Source organism: Manihot esculenta, chromosome 17 (assembly GCF_001659605.2).
Source record: "Manihot esculenta cultivar AM560-2 chromosome 17, M.esculenta_v8, whole genome shotgun sequence".
In the NCBI taxonomy this organism is placed as follows: domain Eukaryota; kingdom Viridiplantae; phylum Streptophyta; class Magnoliopsida; order Malpighiales; family Euphorbiaceae; genus Manihot; species Manihot esculenta.
Window position 1 is genome coordinate 26818727 of NC_035177.2, and position 27924 is coordinate 26846650.

At 37.5% G+C, this 27924-nt stretch overlaps 4 protein-coding genes across 5 annotated transcripts; 2 read left to right on the forward strand and 2 right to left on the reverse strand.

Moving 5' to 3' along the window:
• Positions 1 to 274: 274 nt before the first annotated feature.
• Positions 275 to 3282, reverse strand: LOC110604374 (cation/H(+) antiporter 15). The gene is made up of 3 exons (XM_021742512.2): positions 2918 to 3282; positions 1848 to 2822; positions 275 to 1728 (listed from the first exon to the last, which is right to left on the reverse strand). Exons 1-3 carry the CDS (start codon positions 3143 to 3145, stop codon positions 484 to 486), a joined length of 2448 nt encoding a protein of 815 aa, XP_021598204.1. The 5' UTR covers positions 3146 to 3282; the 3' UTR covers positions 275 to 483.
• Positions 3283 to 4220: 938 nt separating this feature from the next.
• On the forward strand, positions 4221 to 6460 carry LOC110604545 (uncharacterized protein ycf23). The gene is made up of 9 exons (XM_021742753.2): positions 4221 to 4509; positions 4595 to 4660; positions 4831 to 4905; positions 5114 to 5176; positions 5300 to 5359; positions 5541 to 5630; positions 5708 to 5815; positions 5983 to 6105; positions 6210 to 6460. The coding sequence occupies exons 1-9, from the start codon at positions 4306 to 4308 to the stop codon at positions 6339 to 6341; spliced, it is 921 nt and encodes a 306-aa protein (XP_021598445.1). The 5' UTR covers positions 4221 to 4305; the 3' UTR covers positions 6342 to 6460.
• Positions 6461 to 11243: 4783 nt separating this feature from the next.
• Positions 11244 to 12466, forward strand: LOC110604902. The gene is made up of 2 exons (XM_021743190.1): positions 11244 to 11686; positions 11743 to 12466. Exons 1-2 carry the CDS (start codon positions 11244 to 11246, stop codon positions 12464 to 12466), a joined length of 1167 nt encoding a protein of 388 aa, XP_021598882.1.
• Positions 12467 to 17358: 4892 nt separating this feature from the next.
• LOC110604622 (high mobility group B protein 14) lies at positions 17359 to 20777 on the reverse strand. Of its 2 annotated transcripts, none has more exons than XM_021742877.2 (6): positions 20559 to 20777; positions 20052 to 20171; positions 19212 to 19269; positions 19040 to 19084; positions 17765 to 17845; positions 17359 to 17649 (listed from the first exon to the last, which is right to left on the reverse strand). In XM_021742877.2, the coding sequence occupies exons 1-6, from the start codon at positions 20645 to 20647 to the stop codon at positions 17599 to 17601; spliced, it is 444 nt and encodes a 147-aa protein (XP_021598569.1). In that variant the 5' UTR covers positions 20648 to 20777; the 3' UTR covers positions 17359 to 17598. The 2 variants fall into 2 exon arrangements, with proteins under 2 accessions (XP_021598569.1, XP_021598570.1); XM_021742878.2 differs by having other exon boundaries at positions 20052 to 20168; positions 20559 to 20774.
• Positions 20778 to 27924: the final 7147 nt, after the last annotated feature.

Genomic DNA, 27924 nt, shown 5'->3' on the forward strand with positions numbered 1-27924 from the left:
CAAACCCAACCTAACTTCGGCAAATTTGCGATATATGATCGCAATCTAATCAAATATAATTCTTAAATTAGGACTGAATTCTCGAATTTCGGATGGTACCGTCTTGTCTCAAAAGTAGAAGGCTACTCGCACAACAGTTGAATATCACAATATGTAATATATTATAATCAATCATGTAACTAGCAGGCAGCAGGCATATATGCAACAATTACATAACAGAATTTCTGGAAGCGAACGCCCAACACCAACTCTAAACTAAAGACATTTCCGCGTTTTTGCCCACAAATTTTGACTCAATATTACTCCACCATCTCAGCTTTGCATCATCCAAACAAATGTACACAATAATATGAGGAAAATTAAAAAAGAAACAATTCATATCGATCCTACAGATTTTCATCACTAACAAGATGACGATCCTTCACTTTGTGCACTGCAAATGCTCCACCTCATCAAGACCACCATGATCATTATCCTCTAATGTTATTGTTCCCTTCCATTCTCTGTGGACTTTTCTATATCCACCATGTCTGTACCATCTTCATCTTCATTTTCATCTTCATCTTCATCTTCATCTTTATAAGCATTATATTGTTGCAATACCATAACCGAACCCTGTGCAAAGCTTGAAGTAACCAACAAATCCCCCATTGCCCCTAGCTCCGGATATTCACACCAATCCATCAATCCAGCCGTGAGAACCGAGTTCATCCCTTCCCCTCTACCCACCACGTACAGATCATAAACATGGTGCATTCCACTTAGAGCTGCAATTAGCTCTTCATCATTGTTTGCCACCTTCTCCTCATAGAATACAAATTGTTCTCCTGCAGATTTGAGCCTGAACTCATTTACAAACTCATCGTCCAGCCTTCGTTGTTTGTCCATGTTTGTTGATACAGATCTCTGGGAACTTCCAACTGGTGCTTGTGCTACTTCAAGATCTGTTCTATCTCCAAGAATAAACCTGATAACTGTTAAACAAACTCCATGGTTCATTGACATTCTCCAGGCATATGATAATGCCTCGCAATCATCAGGGCCACCAATGAACAACATGGCTATCTGGCGCATTGCGAGGTTGGATTCTGCAGTAGCTCCAAATCCTCTGTCTACGAAGATACCGACCGTGCAAGGTGCATTAGCTAACACATTTAGATTTACACCTCTAAATGAAGTGCTGCCATCTTCCTCCAATCTTCCATCAGGAGTTGGTAGCTTGTGGAATGGGAGGATCAAGAAACTCACTTCTTTGTCCTCAGCTAGACTACAAATATCTTCATGCATGGTGGCAAACGGGGACAATGCAGTTAAATGCTGGACAGTGACAAACTCATTCAGATTGGCGTAAGTTGTGAGAGAACTAATTATCTGCTCGGAATACGCGTTTTTGCGGCTGTTGCTTCTCTTGTTGGGGTTGTGGACAATGACCATGGCAGAGGCACGGCCAGTAAGCTCGATGAGGTGGAGGGCGAAGACGTTGAGAGATGATTCTTTTGAGGCGTTGGAGCAATCTAAGATGTTGATCATGCCAGAGACATTGCGGTTGCTCTGGAAACAAGCCAGGAACTTGAATTCTGAATCTGGTCTTGCTTTCTGTATTGTCCTCTGCTTGTATTGTGAATGACGTTTGCTGGGGTGGTAAATGGAGGATATTATAGATGGGACTGCTCCAGTCATTAGTAGAAGAGAAAGCACCATTATTGCATATTCTTCTTCTCGCATCAACTGCACCATGTTTTGCATACATAATCTCTTTTCATTAGAAAGAATTTATCAATCAGTTGCAAAAATTATTGGTTCGTGAGTGACTAATGAAATTTTATCAGAGAGAGTGTGGAAATTACCGATTTGTTGATGCCCATGTGAAGGACGACAAAAGCCAAGATGCCTTTGGTGTTCATAAGAACTCCAAGAGCAAAACCGTCTTGAGGAGGCAGCTTGTAGTAATGAGAAGCCAAGAAAATGCTTACAATCTTAGCCCCACAGCACAAAATTATTAGAAGCAACGCTAAGGCCCAGTTGCTTATTTTCCAAATTTCTAGACTAATGCCGACAGCTGAGAAGAACAGAGGCAACATATATGCATTCACAAAGTCGTCAAATTTCTCAAGAAGCTCACTTGCAAGTTCTCTATTTGGCATTATGATCCCGAAAATGAAAGCCCCAACTATGGAGGTTGTCCCTAGCATGTCACTCACCAGAGAAAAGAAAGAAATTAACACAAAAATAGAACTTAGATAATACTCGCTGTGCTTGTTTCCGTTTGCAGTCTTGCTAATTACGTAGCCAAGAGCTGGCCTAATCAGTGTGACGCAGAAGACTGTAAAGCCAGCAGTTGAAGCAAGAGAAAGTATTGCGTTGAATGCGTTCACTCGTGCTGGTATAAGAACGGCTAGAAGAAGCCATGTAAAAAGCTCACTCACAATAGAAATTGACATGGCTAATCTTCCAATATCAGTGTGGAGGAGCTTTTGATCAGCTAAGACCCTAGCAACTACTGGGTAGCTTGTGACTGTGAGAGTTGCGCCCCAGAAGATGCAACCAACGCTTCTGTAAGGATCTTCCTTGGCACCGTTGGAAATGAAATGAAGGGCAATGCCAATGATGAAGGGGAGGAGAGTACCGACGACGGCGATGCTGATGGATTTCTTGCCTGAGCGAAAGATAGAAGACATATCCATTTCTAAACCAGCCAAGAATAAGTGGCACGTCAAAGCCCAGTAGGCCATCGTTTCTACTATGAAAATGCTTCTCAAAGGAAACATCACAGCAAAGAAATAGGTTTTACTTAAGGCACTTGGTCCCATCACTAGACCACCCTGCAACAAACCACAACCAATCTCATCAGATTTCGCAGTTCTTCTTCCGTTTTTTGTCAATTAATTAAGAGTAAAGGAATATAGTTGATAATTACCAGAATATCTGTGACAATGCGAGGGGTCCCCAGAGGTTTGAAGAGGTAGAAGAGAAGACGATTGATCATGATGACGATGGAAAGCTGCCATGCGAGGAGAGGAAGGGATTGAGTCAAGGGGTTTTCACTTTGCCAAAAGCCATTTTCTGCAGTGATATTCACAATATAACAATGAAAAGTGGTATTTTCCGGTATATGATAGAAATTTTGCGGGTTATTGATATCCATAATTCAGCTGCTACGTAGTCCTCCTCCACTCGCAGCTGATGTAGAGAAATTGGAGGGAGGAAGAGAAATAAAAAAACAAAAAAAAAAAGAAGAAAATGGTTGTGAGCATGGAGGCGTGAACTAGAATTCATGGTAACCCGTTGAACTTGGGGTGGTATTGTCTTTTTTCTGGTTGCTCTTGCTCCAGTTTTTTGTCACAATTAGATTCTGTTGTTTTTGTTTTTTTATTTCTTTTTTTACTCGCATTCCTCTGATTCTTTCTGTTATTGATGAACAACTTGCTTACGTTCTCCAACTCACTAAGAGGATAACTACTTGTTTCTTGTTTCTTCTTATCTTGCTTGTCTAACAAGAAGTCTTGGCACGCTGTTACGCCCTGTCCTGAGCTCATCGGGGGCAGTTCCGGCCCGCAATCGGTTTTCACGATAATATTTTTTTGCTGTATATTTCCAAAATTTATGGACGTGATAATATAATATCAATAGATTAGCAACTGACCTAATAAAAATGTCAAATTTTCATTACTCCTGAAATTTTAATTTTTAAATGGAAGTATGTTTAATATAAATTTATTTTTAATATATTTCTGCATTTAGTCTCTCTCAACCTTGTGAAGAAGTTTAGGAAGTTATTTTTTTATTAGTTTAATTAAATAAAATTTTAATGAGTTTAAATTTAATAAATTAAAATCATAAATTTAATTAAATTAGAATTAATTTAATATAATTGTATTAAATTTAAATTTATTAAATATATATATTTTTTATTAAATGTAAATAATAAGTTAATAAATATTTGAATCTTTTATTTAAATTGGTGATTTATAATACATCCCTCTATTTAAATATAAATGGATTAATTCTTTTTGAGCATGCCCTTACACCAACTTAAAAAAGATATCACTAGATTATAAATAAAAATAAAATTAAAAAAAAAAACAATGCTTTAATTTTCCCTGTCTCAAATTATATATAATAATAATTTTTTTAATTAAATTATGTGTAAAATATTAATTTGTTTTTTATTGGTTTTTGTCATGCTCAACTAATATTGGACAGAAAAGAGGTTGATTTTTATAAATTTTTCAGAGGGCAGTCAGAAAAATTATCTTCTCTTATCTCTTCATCTCTCAGAATACAGTGAGAGGCAAAACAAGAAACATGAACTCCTCTTCAATCTTCTCGCCGATTTATTCATCTTCTCACGCTCTTCTCAAGCCAAACAACAACCCTTTTCTAGGAAAATTTCTTGCTTCCAAACCATGTACACCTCTCAAGAGAAGAGCTGCTTTAACTACAAGAGCTCTTCTCTCAGCTACCAAAGAATCAGTGTTGAAGGACTTCCACGAACGAAGAGCTCTCAAGGTATATTTGTATTGGTAGAGTCCCAATTCTAGAATTTAAGTTATTTTCTAACTTTTTCTTTTTGTTGGAAATATTTAATGCACAGATAATCTCAGGTTTGCAGAATTTTAACAAAGATAATGTTGCTTCAGTTGTTACTGCTGCAGACAAGGTTGGCCAGCTTCACATTTTTATTCTTTTATGTAATTTATTTATAAATGAACCATTGAAATCTGTCATTTGGATGCTTTTAACAATTCAGCTCTATCAAAAAAAGAAAACTGGAAATTCTCAGCTAGGGTTCTTCTGATCCTGTGTCACTGAGTCTAATGAAATCTGCAGGGGGGAGCCACTCATGTGGATATAGCCTGTGACCCAGAATTGGTGAAGCTTGCGAGTAGCTTAACTTCTCTTCCGGTAATGAATTTTCAAAAGATAGCTTGATCTTTTTTTAAAGATAATACTGATGCTTAGTTACTCTTTTTAGATTAAGTTTTATGATCTTTTCTACTTGAGTGAATCGTTGCACCTCTTTTGAAATCATGATAAAGCTCCAATGTGTTCATTGTATATACCTTCTGTTTTTTCAGAACTCCTTCTGATTGGGAGTTACCTCCATTTCCAGGTCTGTGTTTCCTCTGTTGATCCAGAAGCATTTCTGGCTGCAGTTGAAGCAGGAGCACTGATGGTTTGATAACTCACTCATTGTCCTACCATTTCATTTAGCTTTAAAGCACATTTTCAATGGAATTCTGCCCAAGTTGTCTGGAAAATAAGAAAGCATTTTGATTGATGCATTTGGCCTTTGCAGGTGGAAATTGGGAATTATGATTCGTTTTATGATGAGGGAGTAGTTTTCTCTCCAGAGCAGGTTTCCAAGAGAAAAAAAAAAACAATAGTGCAGCTTTCTTTGTTGTTTTTGCAAATGGCTGATATCTCTTATCACAGCCACTGCAATTTTTATTTCCTGGAACCATGATTTTTTGAATTCCATCTATTCAGAAAAGCTATTTTTATTAATGTTATCTTAATTTCAGAAGTAATTTCTGCAGATATTAAATCTAACAAAGCATACTAAAAGGATCCTTCCATCTGTTACACTATCTGTTACTGTTCCACACACTCTAAGCCTTCCTGACCAGGTAATAAACATCACCGCTTCAATAGATATCTGATGTGAAATAAGTGAGTATTTATTCTTTCCTTGTTTTACAAATAGGTGAAGCTTGCAGAGCTTTTGGAACAGGAAGGTGCTGACATTATACAAACTGAAGGAGGAAAATGTTCTAATCCTTCAGAATCTGGTGTTCTCGGTCTGATTGAGAAGGTAAAATGAAAGAAACTTGTGGTTTCTTGAACAAGTGGCAAATCCTCTATTTCTATTGCAATACAAAAGTATTGTACTTTTTCTTACAGATAAAAGTAATCTCTGTTTTTATGACAATTTTATTGTTTGAACTGACAAACTTGCAATCACCGCGCTGGTAATTCTAGGCAACACCCACCTTGGCTGCAGCCTATTCGATTTCGAGAGCTGTCAAAATTCCGGTAATGTGTTCATCTGGACTTAGTGCAGTAACAGCACCAATGGCAATCACAGCAGGGGCTTCTGGTGTGGTGAGCATTTTCTGTACCAGTAGTTGGATATAATTTATACCGATTAGTAGAAATAGTGTTCCTTGGTGGTATTAATCACTCACATTAGCCACATTTTATCTCAGGGTGTGGGCTCAGCAGTTAACAAGCTAAATGAAGTGGTTGCAATGATCGCAGAGGTTAGAAATATTGCAGATTCATTAGGCATCTCAGCTGATAGACATGCCACACCTGAAGAGAGAATTTTGACATTGTAAAACCGAGAGTATTTCTTGTTTGTTTATGACCACAAGAATAAAGCACAAGTAAAATGTCCAGAAGTCTTTCCATGTGATTAAACTGATGATGATATGATAAAATCATCCTGCTTCTGTTAGTTAAGCAATATAAAACAAAAATTATACAAAGGCTAGGAGAAATGCAAAATACTAGCAAGGGTAGGTCCCAGGAAGCATGTCAAACAATGATATCCACTTTCTAAATAAAAGGATCTCGGAAGTTGATAGCTGATAGATCCACAGGGGTAGGATCAAGACATGTGGACCTGAAAATGGGATGCGAGATTGAGGGTGAAGTAAATGGTATTGAATGGGCTTAGTAAATGAGGAGTAATTGTTCAGTAATTGAGGTATTTTGAGATCGGAGAAAGTTAAGAGATTGAAGCAGACAAGGAGTGAGTAGTATTTTCAGGCACTGAGGGTTTTTATTGACCTAATTTTCCTGATCAGCCTTCTAAAAAGACATCCATCCTGTATGATAATTTAGATCAGATCATTTCCTAGTACTATTCTAAAATGCCTTTACTCATCCTGTATCCTGTATAATGGTTCAGATCATATCATTTCCACAGTACTATTATGGGATATACGTGACGCAATTTTAGATAAGGTTATATTTTATATGTTACCAAAAGCCATCAACTGCATATGGTTATTAACATTGTTTAATAAATTATTAGTGATTTGTTTGGATTGACCGGTCCAGTTCAGCTTTGCATACCCTTGCAGAATGAGAAGATTTCATTTCTCAGGGGAAGACGCCCAAGCAACCAATAAGATACTTTATTCGCTTCAAATACCAGTCTAGATGATATTGTACAGTGCAGATTAACTAATATTTTTCAAAAGGAATATCCCATACTATTAATCACTATAGTTCAAGGATTATAACCTGCCATACAGCAAGCCATTCAGAAAATCTGAATCCTTGAAGATTCTGAGTTGTCTACCAAGAAGTAGGGGGGTTTTTGCAAATTTAGGGGCGGGGGAATTTAATTTTGCGGATTTGGGATTATGAAATTATAATTTGCCGATTTGGGGTTCGCCCGCCACGTGGCGGGCGAAAAGAGAGTCTGGCGCTTCTTTGAGAAGCGCCAGACGCTGGCGCCTCTCAAAGAGGCGCCATTTGAAGTCTTGGCGCCTCTTTGAGAGGCGCCTAGGTGACCTGGCGCTTCTTAAAGAAGCGCCAGGTCAGGCTGGCGCCTCTTAAAGAGGCGCCAGCATGACCCTGGCGCCTCGGGAAGCGTTGCCTGACGCTTTCCGAGGCCTCAGTCTGTGTCCCGAGGCTGCTGGCGCTTGTATAAGAAGCGCCAGCGTCAGGCCTCGGGACACGGACTTGGCGCCTCTTAAAGAGGCGCCAACACCCGTGCCCCGCTCCAATAAATACCCCTCCACCACCATTGTAATTTCACTCTGATTTCCTTGCTCTTCTTCGTATTTTCCCTCTCCTTTTACTTAATACTCCTCCACCACAAATCTGATTACTCTTGTTTTTCATATTTTTCATCTATTTTAATTTATTTCTTTTCTGATAATTTATTTTCACACTTTTTTATTATCTTTATTATTGTGTTTTAATTAATTTATGGCTTATATTTATATTGTTCCAAAAGTTTTACGAGGTAAATTAGCTAAAAATAGAGTGAAAAAAATGTGGAGAGAAATATATAAATTAAGAATAGATTCTGAAAATAATTTTTATCAACATATTTTATGGCTTAATTATTATTTGCAAAAAATAATTTATTCTGGTTATAATATGCGGAATATAGAAATGGTGAATGTTTTGATCGAAACTGTTCCATTATGTTATTTTAAAATTTTAAATTTTATTTGGTCAAAACTCGAAATTAAAAATTATTCTGATATAGTTAATTATTATTTTCGTATTTATGAAAAATTAGATTATGCACCTTGGATGCGTTTACAACACAGTCTTCCTATTTCGCAAAAAGAATTTTGTAAAAGAGAAAATAAAAGATTAAGAGGTACGTATTTAGTTAAATTTAATATTTAATGTTAACATTATATTAACTGATTTATTAATTTTAGAAGGAGGTGAACATACCAGTTATAAAGCGAATATGTATGATTATTTGGAAAAGAGAAGGGGAAGAATATTTAAATCCGCTAAACGTTCAAGCGAAGGTCGCAAATTCAGCAAATGTAAAAATAAATAGAAAATTGAAAATATATGTAATGAGTTAGTATTTTAAATTTGTAATATCTTTTTTTATTTTAAATGTATATTTTTATTTTTAAATTTTTTGTAAATATGTAATTGAATAATAACTTAAACTGTCCTTATAATGAAAAGTACAAAATATAATATGTAAGTAATTGATTTTAAATAATAAAGTTTAAAATATAATAAAAAATATTTAATTTAATTGTAAATAATTATAAGTGCATTGAAAATTTAAAGTATATTAAAAATTATAATTTTTAATAAATAATTAATTTTGATAATTAATGAGAAAAAAATCTGAATGTTCTATTATTTTATAATGCACATTACTACATAATTAATTTTTTGACTAATTTTAAAATTTATATTTGAAGTATTATAATCATAAAAAATGAAATACCTATACATAAAAAATAAACATAATTTAAAAATAAACGAAATTTTGAAAATAAAAAAAATTGAAATAAAATAAAAAATTTATAATGTAATTGTTAATAATTATAAATGCATTGAAAATTTAAAGTATATCAAAAATTGTACTTTTTACATATGTAAAATATTAAACTTTTAATAAAAAAATGACATTGTAGTACATTATGAGGCACAATACTATATAATTAATGAGAAAAAAAAATTAATTTTAATAATTAATGAGAAAAAAAATCTGAATGTTGTATTATTTTATAATGCACGCTACTATATAATTAATTTTGAAATAAAAACAAAATATTTCATTGAATTGTAATTAATTATAAATATAATGAAAATTTAAATTATATCAAAATTGTACTTTTTACATATATCAAATATTTAACTTTTAATAAAAAAATCACATTATAGTAAATTATAAGATACAACATTATATAATTAATGAGAAAAAAATAATTAATTTTGATAATTAATGAAAAAAAATAATTAATATTTTAAAAAATATAACACCTATGAATAAAAAATAAAAATAATTTAAAAATATATGAACTTTTGAAAAAAAAAGGTAAAATAAATATAATTAATATTTAAAAAATAAATATAATTAATATTTTAAAAAAATCACATCATGTCCCAAGGCGTGCACTCATGGCGCCACTTAAAGTGGCGCCTGGCAGAGATTCTCTGCCATGAAGAGATGTCTCTTCATGGCAGAGATTCTCTGCCATGAAGAGAGGTCTCTTCATGGCAGAGATTCTCTGCCATGAAGAGAGGTCTCTTCATGGCAGAGATTCCCTGCCATGAAGAGAGGTCGCTTCATGGCAGGGATTTCCAAGCCCATTCCTGGCGCCAGTCAAAGTGGCATCAGGTGGCAGAGATTCTCTGCCATGAAGAGAAGTCTCTTCATGGCAGAGGCAGAGAATAGGCTCCTGGCGCCTCGGGACAGCAAGAAGACCACTCCTGGCGCCACTTTAAGTGGCGCCAGAATGCTGTCCCGAGGCGTGCACGCCTCGGGACAGCAAGAAGACCATCCTGGCGCCACTTAAAGTGGCGCCAGGATGCTGACGCCTCGGGACAGCATGAAAAGCGTTCTAGCGCCACTTTAAGTGGCGCCAGAACGCTACCCGACAAACCTGGCGCCCTATTTATCCATGCCCGTTCCATTTATCCACTCCCACCCGACGCCCTATTTTACTCTCCTCTCCTCATATTAACTCTCTTTTACACCGACTAAAATTCACTCAATTCAAATTCAATAGCAATTTCTGAAAGGTTAGATACATTACCTTTATTTATTGATTTAATTTATATTTTATGTAGTGTATTATAATTATTAATATGCACCTTTTTTTTTATATAGTATATCTATTTTAGTTGATGTTACTTTTAATTTTTTTTAATTAATACATACGAACCATTGAATATAAAAAATTATAATTATCTTCAAATTTTATTTTTTTATTTTATGGGTTGCTGCAATAATTTTAGGTAATTTTTTTTTTATACTATAAATTAGGATTATATCTCTTTAAGAGGGAAAGAAAAATATGAAAGAAAAAATCTGTCTTACTTTTAAATAGATAAATAATAAAATATAAAATAAATAATTGAACATTAATTTTTTGTAATTTGTATTTATTTAGAAATCTGCTGGGTAAAATGAACTTTACATTGTACTTATATATTCTTTTACTTATATATGCAAAATGAAATTTATTTTTCATAGAATAACTGTTTAACATAAATATATTATATTAACAATTACTAATAAATAAATATAATTATATATATATATATATTATTTATAATGCCAGTAAAATTATAAGAATTATAAATAAAATAAAATTTGAAATATTATTTTAAATTTTTGAAATTAATATTTATTTTGTTGATGACATTGTAAAAAAATAAAATATTTATACAAATCGAATTTTTTATAAATAGATACTAAATTTATATAAACTATATACATTTAGACAATAGTTTCAATTTTTATAAGTATTTATAAGTAATAAATTTATTAAAAAAATATAATTATTTTCCCGTTGAAAATGGAGGAGAAAGTGGGATTTGTCCTAACGATTTCAGCTCTTGATATTGCAGTTTGGGGTACAATTTTCATTGTAAGGCTATAATATCGAATTATTAAAAACAAACAGGTATGAGTAATTATATTGCACTTTAATATATTGCACTTTTTTTTAATGTTAATTAAATACTTAATCTATGTTTTGTTTGAAATGCGTATGATAGATTTGACAAAAATGAGTTTTCCGACATATGGAATTGTACACTGGGATGGTAATGTTATTAGAACCGAATTAGGTTACGAGTATGTTGGTGGCCAGCACAAATTTTTTCGTATGAAACGAAGGTTGAATTATGAGGATCTTTTCATGAAAATAGTTCGTTCTACAAATTTGTTAGACCACAACGAATTCATATGCAAGATTGAATATAGGAAACCAATCATTAGTGGTAACGATTACAAATTTGAACTAGTTAAACTGCTGAACGATGCCGATGTAGAGATGATGTTCGATTACGTCAGTACACTAGGGTCTGAGAGCATAGTTTTTTACGTCGATGTCGTTAGAGATATTCATAGAAATCAGAACGAAGATTGTGCTGTCCCTCTAATACTGATCCAAAAACGAGTTCACACTGTAATTTCCATTCCAATACTGAAGAGGCCGATGAAATTACAGTCAGTCCAATTACTGCGTTTTGTACTGAAGACATAAACTTTAATGGTGTTGATAGTATTGTTAATGACGGTGTGGATGAAGTTGATGAATTTTTTGATTTAGAGAGATTATCTGAATCTGACATTAATGAGTACGAAAGTGGTTGGATTGAGGACGACGAATTGTTATCAGGTGATGATAATGATGTTGCTCAGTATAGTAATCCTATTTTGCCACTAGTGCATCCACCGCCATTTTCAGAAATAGATTTTGAATTAATGCGTGTAGACCCGTATGCAAAGCCACCAAATGATATGTTTTGGAGTCCGAATATGGAGTTTTCTGTTGGGATGATTTTTCCAAACAGAGATGCTGTAATGGCAGCAGCAAAGGAATATCATTTGCGTAGACATCATCAATTCTGTTCTAACGAGACAAAGAGAAAAACATATAGTATTATATGCAAGAATAAAAAACATAACTGTAAATGGCATATGCGTGCTTCAATGAAGGAGGGATCTGAGTTTTGGAAAATTGTATCGTATAATGGACCGCATACTTGTTCGAATCCAATGGTTGAAAAAGATCATCCTCAATTGGATAATAAATTTCTATGTCAATTTATTTTGCCTATGATAGAAGAACAACCACAAATTAAAATAAAAACACTTCAGGCAAAAGTTAGAGATAAAATTAGATATGAACCATCATATTCAAAAACTTGGAAGGCAAAACAATTTGCAATTAGGAAAATTTTTGGCGGATGGGATGAATCGTATGAAGGCTCCGTAAGTACATGAATGCAGTGTGCCACTTTAATCCTGGTTCGATCTTCGTAATTGAAGATGATCCCCATTACATAAACGATCGTCTGGATCGGACTTCTCGTGTATTTGATCGTATGTTTTGGGCTTATCGTCAATGTATTGAAGGATTCAAGCATTGTCGACCAGTAATTTTTGTTGACGGGACATTCCTATACGGTAAATATAATGGGTGTATATTGTGTGCGACCCGGCTTGATGGAAATAATCAGATATTTCCATTAGCTTTTGCTATTGTCGAGAAGGAGGATTCAGATAATTGGGGATGGTTCATGTCTTGTTTGAGAGCTTATGTCACAGAACGCGAATATTTATGTGTCATTTCTGATCGACACATTGGAATTAAGAAATCTATGGAACAAGATTGGTGGCAACCACCTAGTGGACACCATCGATACTGCATACGGCACATTTTGAGCAATTACAACACAAAATTCAAGAATGCAACAATGAAGGAATGTTTGCGAAAGGCTAGTAAAACTTGATCTGCATGTTATAATTATCTTCAATTTTTTTTTTATTCTACCTATTCATGTTCAATGATATATTTTTATCGTAACAGCTAATCATAACCAAAAGAGAAAATTCTATGACGCGATGAATAAAATTAAGGAAGTCAATCTCGAGACCTTTCAATGGGCTGTGAAGATACCCTTGGAGAAGTGGACTCGTTCCCACGATGGTGGAAAGCGACATGGATCAATGACGACTAACACTGTTGAGTCTGTCAATGGAATGTTGAAAGGCTTTCGAGCTTTACCTATTACAGCGATGGTTGAAAAAATATTTTATCAATGTGTGCATTACTTCGATACAAAAAGGAGTCAATTTCATCGGCAGCAACAAGAGGGCTATAGATTCACCCAGTCAACTGCTGAAATCATACAAAAAAATGCACAATCAGCAAATGGCCATCGTGTTACGATATTTAATCGTGATGATTTGGTTGTTGAAGTTCGAAGTTCTAAAACTGGTCAGAAACAAGTTGTTAAGCTTATAGAAGGGACCTGTACTTGCGGAAAATTTCAAGAGATGCGTATCCCATGTTCACATGCCATAGCAGCCTGCACGTCGAGGTCTGTGGATTATGAGCAATTCGTTGATAGCTACTACACTCTCGAAAGGTCAATTAAATGTTACGAAGACATGTTCAGTCCATTAGGTAATTCAGACTATTGGCCTGCAGATTATGAATTACCACTTTTTCCAAACAAGAACCGAATAAGGAAAAAAGGGCGACCGAAGTCATCGAGAATTCAAAATGAAATGGACTGGAGGGGTGCGAAAGTTAATATTCCTGCAAAAAGTCACTGTTCTATATGTGGCCAGTCGGGACATAATAAAAAGACATGTACTGTGAACAAAAATTTATGATTTTGACATGCCTATTTTATGATAAAATTTGTAATTTGTTGTGATTCATTGATTGTTTATGATATTTATCCAGTTGACATTTTACGCATGTTACATCAAGAAAAATGTCAACCTGTTGGGATGATTTTCGTGTGGCATCAGCATGCCAATCAAGCAGAGGAAAGAGAAAATATAGTAGTCATAACACTCTAATACACAAATATATTGACCCAAACAATTGTTCATGGTATGGTCACAAGCGATGTTTTTCAAATCAACAAATTAATGCTTGTTTGGAACAAGGTTTTGCTAACCATATATTTGTTATCCTCATGTATAGCAATACAAATTATTGACATAAGGAATTGACAGTTGTAATAACCCTTTGCAGGAATGGACAGCTCAAATGACAATAGATTATTTATTAACCCAGGACCACGTGATACTTCATTGCTATATCTCCAAGCATCTCATAGGTCCCAAGTCGTGTGGGATGATCCACAAGAGGCCGGTGTAATCACATGCCGACGATCATCTACTGTATTACACGGTCATGATATTGATGACAGGCTAATCCCTTATCTCCGTGCTAGTGGATTTTATGGAGCTGTTCGATTAGGGTTCTTCCATTTAGATCACCACCTCATAACAGCTTTGGTTGAGAGATGGAGACCAGAAACACATACTTTCATGTTACCCCATGGGGAGTGTACAGTTACACTTCAAGATATGGGTCTGATATCTGGATTACCTATTGATGGCAATGCAGTTACTGGGACTACAGGACAGCCTTGGCAATTACTATGTCAAGATTTGCTTGGGTTGGTCCCGGATCGTGAAGTTATGAAGGGAAATACTGTTGCACTCACCTGGTTGAGAGATAACTTTGACCAAATTCCAGAGTACGCTGATGATGTCACTATCCAGAGGCATGCTCGAGCTTTCCTATTACGCCTAATTGGTGGATCGCTATTCGTTGATCGGTCTGCTCATAGGGTCAATCTAATGTTTTTGCCACTACTCGCTAATTTCAATACTTGTGGTCAATATAGTTGGGGTGCAGCCTGCCTTGCTTGGCTTTATAAAGAGCTTTGCAGAGCAACATCATCACAAGTGCAGCAAGTTGGCGGGCCACTTCATATTTTACAGATTTGGGCATGGGACAGAATCAAGACAATAGCCCCTACCATCTCCCAGATACATCCCCTTCCAGATACACCAATTGGCAGTCGGTATGTGCTGTAAATTTTGTAATTACACCATGAAATCCAGCATCTTGTAACTAATTCCAAACTCTAAATTGTGTAGGTGGAGTAATGCAAGAAGTATTACCGAAGTTACAACGCATGTGCTGGTGCAACTTCGGTACCAACTTGACCGCATGGAAGCCAAAGAGGTCATCATTGTATACCTTTAAATTACATGTCAATTCAAATTATATCATTTTTACCTTTGACATTATCTTATCTACACAGTTTATATGGGAGCCATACTCTGATGATGTGGTGGATGCTATGCCAGATTACTGTCTACAGGGTAGACAAATATGGAGATCGGTTGTTCCACTGATTTGTTTTCATATTGTTGAGTGGCATCAACCTGACAGGGTGCTGAGACAATTTGGATTTTCTCAACCCATTCCACAACCACCACGTCAAACAGATGATATGCATTCAATAAAATTAACTTCTTCAGCTACCAACTGGATTACCGAGAACCAACATTGGATTACGCTCTGGGAATCAAGGCACCGACGGATTGTGGCCAGCAATACTATGACACAGCCATTACATTACCACTCACAGTATATGGAATGGTACAGAATGATTGCACGTCGGTGGGTGTCTCAAAAGGGTGCATCAATCGGCGCTGTGGTAAGGGGCGCGAAGATTTTTTTATTAATTATAAAAATTTTTACTTAACTTTTGGGATACATATCTTAATAAATACATTTTGCAAGAGGATGGTCTGGAGAACTGCCGCTTATGGGCGAGTCAAGTTCGTCACCCAACAGTAGATAAGATTGGAAATGCAATTAATTCAATGTTTTATGCACTTCGTTTGTTCGATCGCATTTCCCAAGTACCACCTCCACAGCCGGCGCCACCTTCCCAACCGCTTCCGGATGACGTACATGACGCACCCTCCTCCTCCAGGAATGCTCCACGACAACGTCGCCACACTACCAGGCCATCAAGGGAGACGGAAATTCCACAGCCTACGCCAAATCTTGGTGTAATGCAGATACCATCACCAGTTGCATTCCATCCATACGGCTCATATACAGAATTAGGTCAATCTTCACAAATGCCAACTTATGGAGACGATTTTCATAGTCAGTATACAGGATGGACATCAGGGCCTTCTTCTATGCCTTTTCAGTCGTTTACTCCAACTCCTTCCAATTACGATCAGACTGGAGGGGAAGGCATGGCTACCACGTCGTTCGACTTCTTCTCTCCTGCGCAACCACATACTCCATCAGAGTCTGTTTTTCCAGCATTCCCTCGACAATCACTGGATGATCCCTCAAGCAGACTTAGCTTGTTTTCCTCGGATTTTCCTGAATTATTTTCGGCAACCCCTTATTCAGGAGATTTCGGTTTTGCAACTCAGGATCCAGTTGTTGGGGAGAGTTCAAGACATCGATCTCAACCTCCTGATTTAAATATATCTATGGCTGACGATGATGTTGGAAATTTTTAAGAAACTCAACAGGAGCCATCATTTGACGGGCGTCGGTATAACACAAGACGTCCTCATGAGAGGAGACCAAGACATTGTGGCACGGACGGTCATTTGCATAGTCATCATTAGCATTAGATATCATTCAAAATATTATTGTACATTTTTGTATAATTAAATTTAATTATTATTATTGTTATTTTTTAAAAAATTAAATTTATATATAAATATATTATTATATATTTATTTTTTAGCTCAGGGCCACATCTGGCGTTAGGCCATGCATGGGACATGCATGGCGCCTCTTTGAGAGGCGCCAGGCATGCATGGCACCTCTCAAGAGGCGCCAGGACATGCTTGGCGCCTCTTTAAGAGGCGCCAGAGTGGCGGCCCTGGCGCCTCTTAAAGAAGCGCCAGGGCGTCAGGACATTCTGGCGTTTCCTTGAGAGGCGCCAGGGTCTGGCGCTTCTCAAAGAAGCGCCAGACTCTCTTTTCGCCCGCCACGTGGCGGGCGAACCCCAAATCGGCAAATTATAATTTCATAACCCCAAATCCGCAAAATTAAATTGCCCCGCCCCTAAATTTGCAAAAACCCCAGAAGTAGGAGCCATTACGTTCTCCCTGCACGCTCACAAAACAAAAGCTTTTGCGTCCCCAAAGTTATCTCTAATCTAATGATTCTGGTCGTTCAATCAATTTATTTAATAAACATCTACTTTTACCAAGTAAATAAACAGGGCATAAGAAAGTAGCGAGATAAATTTAGAAAGCGAAAGTATAGAAACCAAAGGAAACAGTTAATTCAACAATTGGGAACATTAACAATTCTAAAAAGATACTATATTTTCTCATTCACTTAATTTTAATTCATGTTAATCATCAAATCTACTCTGCAATCACCTAGATGCAATTGCCAAGTAGTAATATACACAATTACACAAGGATGACACAGACAAACACATTCAAGAAAAAGAGAAAACCAAAGTGGCTCATAAGTTGATATACAATTTTAACCCTGATGCAACTCCTACTACTGAAACAATGATTACCTAATGCAACAATCCTAGAACCTACTCATCGAACTCAGAGTCATCGTCAGTGTCTTCATTTTCACCATTTTCCTGCAATGAAAGTAACTTGACCACATTAAAATTGTGACATAAGTAGGCATACAAAAGGTAACTAGTTTCTTCATAAAAGATAAATAAATAGAAAAGGATGCGTAGAAAGTCTTACCAATTTCTTAATATATTCCGCCATGACTTTATCAAACTCAGCTCTCTTCTCTGTGGCAATATCATAGTATTTAACCTTTTCCTATCACATGCAGAAAATTTCTGTTAGCAGGTTATTCTGATAGGCCCTGTGGCTGCAAAGATCAAGTTCCAAAAGGTGATCCATTGAAGTGGCAGTTAGTGTTCTTGAGGTTGTTGTTTCCAGATCTTTTTTCCCCACAACTGGGGCTAGGATTTCTACTTTTTTCCAGAACTAATTATTCAGATTCTGCACAATCAGAGTTCACAAAGTGGTGAAATTTATGGCATCAAAAAATTAACAGAAATGACAGGCAGCTAGAGTTGGTCCTGCTATTAGTGATCCAGATTCTACACAATCAGAATTAACAAAGTGGTGGAATTTATGGCATCAAAGAATTAACAGAAAAGATGGCAGCTGGAGTTAGTTCTGTTAGTAATGTTACAGATTCCCAAGTTCTCACATTAAACAACCTTTATTCTATTACTAAAACCAAAAATATGCCATAAAATAAATCCATTATATGTGTAAAAAAAACTGAAAAATAAACTACTGAACCATCTTAAACTGTAGAATATACTAAATAAGAAGAAAGTAAACTCCTAAGTAATAAGATTACGTGCTTCTTAGATGCAAAGGTTTTCTTATAATCTTCATTTTACAACAGATACTAGTCACACGAATTAAAATCTTCAGTATCTCACTATGTCTCAACATTATTTATGATCACTTGTAGTCATTATCCTATACAGACTTCGGGTTAGTTATAACACTCGGTCACTCACGTCCTTGATTGGCAAAATTGAAAGCAAGCTAAGGTAACTTCTAGGAAGATAAGATTAAATATTTAGCCTACATATCTTTGAGGAAGAGGCATGGTGAATGGTGGCTAAGCATCCAAAATCTTGTTTGGTTGTAAGGTAAAGGAGGGCTAATATTAAAGTTACAGAATATTCTTACCATGGAGAAAAGTAGGTTATAAAGTAAGGGTAAAAAAAGTATTACAATTAAAAAACTTTTGAGAGGAAAACCTTGCTTCCTCAACCCACCAAATTAAATGCATAGTTCGAAGGTTTTAGCAAACCCTCAAAAATCATACTTTTCAATTAGTATAACTTTGCTTGGATGAAATTAATCACACTGGCAATTGTTGGTAAACACTAAACACACTTAGTCTCCACCCTTTTGGTGCTCTTTAGTGTTATTTACTCATCCGAAAAGACGTGCATATATATTGGAAGTGTGGTGAACACAAACCTCGTAATTCATTGTTTTCCACTTCTCACCACATGCCTTCCCGACCTGAAAGAGAAATTATTACATAATTCACTCACAAGTGAATGAGAAAAATGCCTGTGAGCGTGTGTGCATAAGTAGAGAAAGCAAAAGAGAGAGACTAAGCTAAGCAGTACTAAATAAATAAACATACATCACGCATTGACTTGACATCTGGGTTCTGCTCTTGAAAATCCTTTCGAAAATCCTCCCTTCAAAATCAAAGTAAAATTTAGTTAGCAGGCGAAGCAAAAAAGGTATTTATGTTTGTATATATACCAAACAGAACCAATCAGTAGTCACCTAGAACTTACAAAGAACAAGTTCAGTAAGGCAACAATGATGATTGTCCACATATTAGCTTAAAAATAGCAATGCCAAGAAGAATCAGAAAAGCATACGAAATAGGAATATAGGATCTATCTAAGACAAGGCCCAGCAAATATGCTCCAAGTCGTCACATGAAATTAGCTAACTATTGATAATATGTGGTGGGAATACCATAAATTAATAAAGTTAATAAGGCAACCTAGTTAAAGCAACAGTAAAATGATACATGCGAAAATAACAAAATTACCACAAAAATGAAAGACTAAGCAGACATAGCTATTGCCACGGATCCCAGCAAAGTATACCATGCTTATTTATTGGAGAGCAGTTACTTCAATAAGACATTATCATTCAACAAGTGGAAAAACACAAGAATATATACTGTTCTCAAAAGAATTAAATACTATACAGCTTTCTTTTACTTGGCGTCTGAATACAATTGGTACCATATAACAAGGAAAAAGAGCCATAAGCATCAAGTGCTAATTAGGAAATCCCACAAAACTAGAGAAAATTTTTAAAGATGAACAAGTTTCAAGACCATCAGAAGTCAGAAAGTATATAAACTAATTTGTTAAGGTCTTCATTTGGTTGTTTAGCAGATAATGAGAACATGAGAAAGAAATAAAAGGATTACAAGATTGAGAAGGAAAAACTCACATACAGGAAGAAGAAGAAAGCAGTCGGGGGCTTCTTAGGCCTTTTAGCATCAATTTTCACACTTTTCTTCTTCGACCTCCTCTTCGGCTTCATTGCTGGCTTCGGTCTCATCTCTTTATCACTGCTAAGTGGAAACAAAAATGTGAAAATTCTATCTATTTAGCAATTTAATACAGTGATATATTAAAACAAACAGAAACCACCCACCTTCTCGTTTTCATCACTTGGAACCCAACAACGAAGCAAGACAGAATTAAAAGCCATATTAAACTACGCCAACACAATTATTTCTCACCGTCAAGGTGCGTTTGCAAAAGCAAGCAACCCAAAACAGCAAAAACCACAAAATTCGCAAAAATTTCTTCTAATTTATCTTATTCTCAAGCTGGGTTTCTTTTAGAAGCCAAAGAAATGATGACCACTGATAAAGAAAATGCGAAAGAGAATACAGCAGAAAAACTCATATAAATGCCAATAGAAATGGGGCAAGAAGAGAAGTGTAAATAGCTACCTCTCAGATGTTTTTCTGATGGCGTCAGAAGAGGCAGAGGAAGCTGAAGAAGAGCTACGTTTCTTGGATTTTGAAGTCTTCTTTGCCATACTTAGCTGCAGTGGTGGGCTCTTTCTTCCCTCTTCTTCTTTTGCTTCTTCTTTGCCCTATTAGCTTGGAGCCCTTTGGCTTTTGCTGCTTGCAGACGGCATCAATGATCAACCACGAATCCAAGCGGACTGGGACGAAACGCTGCGTTTCGGCTTCTTTTTTCCTCTTTAAATTAATTTGATAGTCTAGACTAGACCTGCCCAAGGGCCGGTCCGGAACCAGCAGTTCGATTCGATTTACAAATTGAATTGGGACCGGACCTTTATTACAGTTTGAAAAGTATTTCAGTCTTTGACGATTCCGATGGCTACGATTTCAATTTTAATTAAATTCAAATTACAAATAGTAAATCCAATTTCAAAAATTTGAAAGTATAAAATTTAAATAAAATTAAATAAAATATAAATAAATAAATATAAGTCTTAAATATCATTAATATATATTTTATTAAATAACTAAATTGTATAAAATACATTTATTTATATAATATAAAAAATAAAATAAAATAATATTTAAATGTAAATAATACTTTTTATAAATAAAAATAAATAAATTTAATTATTTAATAAATTAACTTGCTTTATGCACCGATTTTGAAGGACTATTTTATAAATTGATTAATTTTAGTAATCAAAAATCAAACTAAAATTAAAATGAATATTAATTTTGTTTCGAATTTGATTATTTCACATAAAAATAAAGAATACTCTATAATCAGTGATTCTAATTTAAAATTTCGATTCGATTTCATGATTTGAATTAAACTATGAAATTAAAAAAAATTATTATTTATTTTTATAATATTAATATTTTTAACATTTTAAAACTTTATTAATTATTTTTTTATTTTTTAATATTTTAAAAAATTCATTAATTAATTTTTTTATTAATTTTTATTATTAAATATTATAAAAAATATTTTAAATATCTCAATACGGAAAAAGTAATTAATTAATTAATTTTTTATAAAATTAATAAATTTTTATATAAATTAAATAATAAAATATTTAATAATAAAATCTAACAAAATAATTAATTAATATATGATGATCTGAGATCCAGAAAATAGGGTTTTACAAGTGTTCTGTAAAACTGGAAAAAAGTCTATCCTTGGAGGAGACTATTTCTCCTTTTATCAATTTCCTTCTATCCGCTAGTGACGTGTAACAGAATGTATGTCATTGGGTCACCTGTCCTGTCACGTTGATATGGACGTACGAGGAAATCAGATCGCTGCCCCATGCGTAACGGCCCCTGATTCTCCCGGACGCGCGTGCGGGTGATCCCACGTGATGGATGGATAGGTCTCCTTCCTGATTCCGGGTTAGACCGGAAGATATGTGTAACGATCCGGAATCCGGACCGCTACCGGCGCTAGGATCCAGATCGGCATAAAGTCGTCGGGACCCGTAGCAAGTCTAACATACCACCTGTACACCTGTTTAATCCCATACATGATCAACACATACATAAAAATTTTGAACTTTTCTTTTCATTCATTCACCAAACTCAACCTGTGCATGCACTATTCATAAACATAATCATAAACATTAACCCCTCCTTGGAGTCCTCATCAATGCTCCAATGGGGTGACATAACATGTATTAAGTTTGATTTACATAAACATCATTAAAATCATGTACTCAAAGGGATTAGCAACATACTAGGGTCAAACACAATTCTATCCTCAATAACACCATTACATTACATAACTGATTAATACTATTCATTACATGACTGTACTAAACATTACATTTCAACATTTATCATGTCCACCACTAGCTATTACATAATCAAGACTTTACTCTAGCTGACCTCCTGGTCTATCCCGTACATGCACACCTGGGGAATTAAGGGAGTGGGGTGAGCTACTAGAGCCCAATGAGCAGAATAATAAAACATTATATTAAAAGTTCATGCTTTCATGAAATGCAACACATCACAAACAAATCACATCAAGGATGAATTTGTCACCAATAGCCCTCTACATTTCCATTAGTGCCAGAACGTAGAATGGGTCCTGGTCTTTCTCTTACATAACATAACATAACATTCCAAGATGCCAGGAACGTAGAATGGGTCTTCCTGGACTTTCTCTTACATAGTGCCAGGGACGTAGAATGGGTCTTCCTGGACTTCCATACCTTATCATCATCATATCTGACATAACATACGAGGGCTAATGGATCACTCAACATTCATCCACATCAACAACATAATATGCAATGCAACATATTCGTGAATACTAATGCAAACACCCTAACATATCACATGGTATCCATGATGCGTGAATCATGCTGAAATATCCATTATTTACTTTAAAATATAAAGAGTTATTCCACTCACCTCTGGCTAGCTCAGACCAGACACTGGAGTAGCTGACTCACTGCTGGGGTCCTCGGTTCCTCGGTCCGAACCTACACAGGTGGACTCAAATGAGGGACCAAACATACAAGAACATGACTCTAAAATACTCCCCAAAATCCCCTTAAAACACCTCAAAACAATCATAGAAAACATGCAAAGGAGGGCTGCACAGGGCACTTTCGGCGGCAGGTTCGGCCGTCGAAAGGCCCTCCAGAGCCGAAAGTCATGCACCTTCGGCGGCACTTTCGGCGGCCGAAGGTTCCCTCCAGAGACGAAACTCATGCATGTTCGGCGGCCGAAACTTCCCTCCAGAGCCGAAAGTCCACTTTCAGGGGCAGGGTTCGGCAGCCAAAGACTGGCCTCCACAGGCAGGTTCGACGGCCGAAAGTTCCTTCGGCTGCCGAACCTGAGTTCTTCCTAAGGGCAGAACTCAGCCTCTTTCATGCACAAATGCCTCCCAAACCATTCCATCATGCATTTACCTATTCTACAACAAGCAACGCAAGCCAACAAGTATAAAGGGGTCTCAAACTAACCTAAACCCCAACCAAAGCACATCAAACATGCATAAACAACCCACATTGCACAATAACTCAACATAGACCTATACATGCATTTCTACCTTATGAATCAACTTAAAACTTGTTTAAACATATAATGAGCTCAAGATCGACTCTTACCTCTTGAAGATCGAGAGAGAGTGTGACCTAACTTGGAGATTTGGGGAAGATGGGTTCCTGAGGTCTCCAAGCTTCACAACTTCGATCTAAGCTCGAAATCTTCAAAAACCAAGTTAAAATCCATAAGAAATCGTGAAAACTTGAAGGAAGAAGCTCAAAATCGATGAGTGACGGCGGAGAACTCACCTTGGCCGAAAACGGGGAGAAAAGTTCACCCGTTCGGACATGGGGATCCCTTTATAGGTGGCTGGCCAGGCCACTTTCGGGGGCCTAACGTGCCTCCGCATGCATGCCATGTTCGGCAGCCGAACTTAAGGTTCGGCGGCCGAACCTGGACTTCCCTCACTTATGCCTTCGGGGGCCTAAAGCGCTCCCGAAGCGCATGCGTGTTCGGCAGCCGAACTTGAGGTTCGGCGGCCGAACCTGAGTCTTCCTCCCAAGGTTATTTTCATTCAAAACTTAATTTCTTTCTTGTTTAAAACCATAAAATACATTAAAACATTTTATAAAAACATGATTTTACCCTTCTAGAGGTCTCCGACATCCGAGATTCCACCGGACGATATGAATTCCGATACCGGAGTCTAGCCGGGTATTACATTCTCCACCCCTTAAGAACATTCGTCCCCGAATATTCACCAAACAAACATGGCATAGCATAAAACATGAACACACAACAAAACACATAACACTCACCTTAGAAGAGATGAGGATATTACTGGAGCATGGACTCCCGTGTCTCCCAGGTACACTCCTCGATATTGTGGTGATTCCAAAGGACCTTCACCATCGGGATTTCCTTGTTTCTCAACTTTCTGATCTGGGTGTCTAGGATCCGTACTGGCTGCTCAACATAGGTGAGATCTTCTTGGATCTCCACATCAGGCTCACTGAGAACCTTGCCCGGATCTGACACGAACTTCCTTAACATAGAAACATGGAAAACCGGATGGATTCTCTCCATTGAAGCAGGCAAGTCCAGCTTGTACGATACACTCCCAATCTTTTGCAAGACTTCAAAGGGTCCGATGTACCGTGGAGCTAGCTTACCTTTCTTTCCAAACCGAATCACCCCTTTCATTGGATACACCTTAAGCAATACCAAATCCCCCTCCTGAAACTCTACTAGCCTTCTGCGGACATCTGCATAACTCTTTTGCCTGCTTGCAGCAGTCTTGATCCTTTCTCTGATTATGGGTACCACTCTGCTGGTAATCTCTACTAGCTCAGGCCCTGCCAAGGCCCTTTCTCCAACTTCTTCCCAACAAACAGGCGACCTGCACTTCCTTCCATACAAAGCTTCATATGGGGCCATCCCTATGCTAGCATGATGACTGTTATTGTAGGCAAACTCTACCAGAGGTAGATGCTGCCTCCAAGAACCGCCAAAATCTAGCACACACATTCTGAGCATATCCTCTATTGTCTGGATGGTCCTCTCTGACTGTCTGTCCGTCTGTGGATGGAAAGCAGTGCTAAAATCCAACCTGGTACCCATAGCATTCTGCAGACTCCGCCAAAACCTGGAGGTGAACTGAGGTCCTCTATCAGACACTATTGAAACAGGAACCCCATGCAACCTGACAACCTCATCAACATACACCTGCGCCAACTTGTCCACAGAGTAGTTACTCCTGACAGGAATAAAGTGAGCAGATTTGGTTAGTCTGTCCACAATCACCCATATGGAGTCTAATCTGTTGGACGCCGCCGGTAGCCCCACCACGAAGTCCATAGCTATATTCTCCCATTTCCACTATGGAATAGGTAGTGGGTTAAGCATTCCAGCCGGCTTCTGATGTTCCAGCTTCACCCTCTGACATACTTCGCAGGCTGACACGAACTGTGCCACTTCTCTCTTCATAGCTGGCCACCAATAAACTTTCTTCAGATCTTGATACATCTTGGTGGCTCCAGGGTGAACACTGTATCTGGCATTATGAGCCTCCCTCATAATGTCTCCCTTTAAACCTACGTCATCTGGTACACACAATCTATTCCCATAGTGGAGGATCCCCTTGCTGTCAAATCTGAACTCTTCATTCCTGCCTGACTGAACAGTCCTGGCAATCTTTACTAATTCTGGGTCCTCGTGCTGTTTCTGAGCCACCTGCTCCAGAAACACGGGTGCCACTCTCATCTGGGCAATCAAAGCACCTGTATCAGACAACTCCAACTGTAGACCCTCATTGATGAGCTCGAAGAACTGCCTCACTACTGGCCTCCTCTCTGCTGAAATGTGGGACAAACTGCCAAGTGATTTCCGGCTTAAGGCGTCTGCCACAACATTCGCCTTACCCGGATGGTACTGAATCTTGCAATCATAGTCACTAAGCAGTTCTACCCACCTCCTCTGCCTCAGATTCAGCTCTCTCTGACTCAGGATGTACTGTAGACTCTTATGATCGGTGAAGATCTCACATTTTACCCCATAAAGGTAGTGCCTCCACATCTTGAGTGCAAATATTACAGTTGCCATTTCTAGGTCATGTGTAGGGTAATTCAACTCATGCTTCTTCAGTTGCCTAGAAGCATAAGCAATCACCCTTTCATTCTGCATTAGCACGCAACCCAGTCTCACACGAGACGCATCGCAAAAGGCTGAGAAGTCTTCATTACTAGATGGCAGAGCTAACACTGGTGCTGAAGTCAACCTCTTCTTTAGCTCCTCAAAGCCCTCCTCACACTGGTCGGTCCACACAAACCTCTGGTTCTTCTTAGTCAATCTGGTCATGGGAGCTGCAATTTTTGAGAAGTCCTGAATGAACCTCCTGTAGTAACCTGCTAAACCCAAGAAGCTCTTGATCTCGGTCACTGTAGTGGGTCTAGGCCAGTTTGCTACAGCTTCCACTTTCTTGGGGTTTACCTCGATTCCATTTTCTGACACCACATGCCCCAAGAATGAAATGCTCCTCAGCCAGAACTCACATTTGGAGAACTTGGCATACAAGCCATGTTCCCTCAAGGTCTGCAGAACTAACCTCAGATGATGGGCATGCTCCTCTGCATTCCTGAAATACACTAAGATATCATCTATGAAGACAATAACGAAGTGATCCAGGTATTGACTGAAAACTCTATTCATGAGGTCCATGAATGATGCAGGGGCATTGGTCAACCCGAACGGCATTACAAGGAACTCATAGTGCCCATATCTGGTTTTGAATGCTGTCTTCGGCACATCCTCTTCTCTTATCCTCAGCTGATGATACCCCGATCTCAGATCTATTTTGGAGAAACAACCTGCTCCTGCTAGCTGGTCGAATAGATCGTCGATCCTTGGCAACGGGTACTTATTCTTGGTAGTGACCTTGTTCAACTGCCTGTAGTCGATACAAAGTCTAAGAGATCCATCCTTCTTTTTCACAAATAGCACTGGAGCACCCCAAGGTGAGGTACTCGATCGGATGAAGCCTCTATCTACCAACTCTTGCAACTGCTCCTTAAGCTCCTTCAATTCTGCTGGTGCCATCCTGTAGGGAGGGATAGAGATCGGTCTAGTTCCAGGCATCAATTCAATTTCAAACTCTATCTCCCTAGCAGGTGGTAAACCTGGCAGCTCGTCTGGAAACACATCTAAAAACTCACTGACCACGGGCACTGAGGCGGGCTCTCTAACATGACTATCCAGCTCTCTCACATGAGCTAGAAAATCCTGACAACCCCTCCTAAGCAACCTACGAGCCTGAAGGGCTGATATCAAACCTCTAGGTGTACCCCTTCTGTCTCCTCTGAAGACAACCTCTGACCCATCCTGATATCTGAACTTGACTACCTTGTCTCTACAGTCCAAGGTAGCTCCATGGGTAGATAGCAAATCCATCCCTAGAATGACGTCAAAATCTGTCAAATCTAGAACCAAAAGGTCGGCGGAAAGGCACCTTCCCTCAACAAAAACTGGACTACACTGGCAGACTGACTCTGCCACTGACGGGTCACACTTGGGTCCACTGACCCATAGGGGACACTCTAACCTAGAGACCATCAACCCCAACCTCTCGAAGGCTCTCGGAGCAATGAAAGAATGCGATGCACCAGGGTCCATTAAGGCATAAACATCAGAACAACCAATGATGAGATTACCTGACACCACTGTGTTTGATGCATTTGCCTCCTACTGTGTCATGGTAAAGATCCGTGCTGGAGCTGATGGACCTTCACCCTTGAAACCCGCTGAAGAAGAGGCTTCCCCTCTCCCTCGGCCTCTGCCACTAGCCTGAGTCGCGGCT

Bases quoted from the DNA above. Each gene is read 5' to 3' on its own strand.
- LOC110604374 (XM_021742512.2), bottom strand. From the start codon at position 3,145: ATGGATATCAATAACCCGCAAAATTTCTATCATATACCGGAAAATACC. The intron at 2,823-2,917 runs GTAATTATCAAC...GGTTTGTTGCAG, and splicing joins GCATTGTCACAGATATTCTG to GGTGGTCTAGTGATGGGACC. The intron at 1,729-1,847 runs GTAATTTCCACA...AACATGGTGCAG, and splicing joins ACATGGGCATCAACAAATCG to TTGATGCGAGAAGAAGAATA.
- LOC110604545 (XM_021742753.2), top strand. From the start codon at position 4,306: ATGAACTCCTCTTCAATCTTCTCGCCGATTTATTCATCTTCTCACGCT. The intron at 5,177-5,299 runs GTTTGATAACTC...TGGCCTTTGCAG, and splicing joins TTGAAGCAGGAGCACTGATG to GTGGAAATTGGGAATTATGA. The intron at 5,631-5,707 runs GTAATAAACATC...TTTTACAAATAG, and splicing joins CTCTAAGCCTTCCTGACCAG to GTGAAGCTTGCAGAGCTTTT.
- LOC110604622 (XM_021742877.2), bottom strand. From the start codon at position 20,647: ATGGCAAAGAAGACTTCAAAATCCAAGAAACGTAGCTCTTCTTCAGCT. The intron at 19,270-20,051 runs GTATGTGAGTTT...TTGATTTTGAAG, and splicing joins ACTGCTTTCTTCTTCTTCCT to GGAGGATTTTCGAAAGGATT. The intron at 19,085-19,211 runs GTATGTTTATTT...TTTCTCTTTCAG, and splicing joins ATGTCAAGTCAATGCGTGAT to GTCGGGAAGGCATGTGGTGA.
- LOC110604902 (XM_021743190.1), top strand. From the start codon at position 11,244: ATGAGTTTTCCGACATATGGAATTGTACACTGGGATGGTAATGTTATT. The intron at 11,687-11,742 runs GTCAGTCCAATT...TGGTGTTGATAG, and splicing joins AAGAGGCCGATGAAATTACA to TATTGTTAATGACGGTGTGG.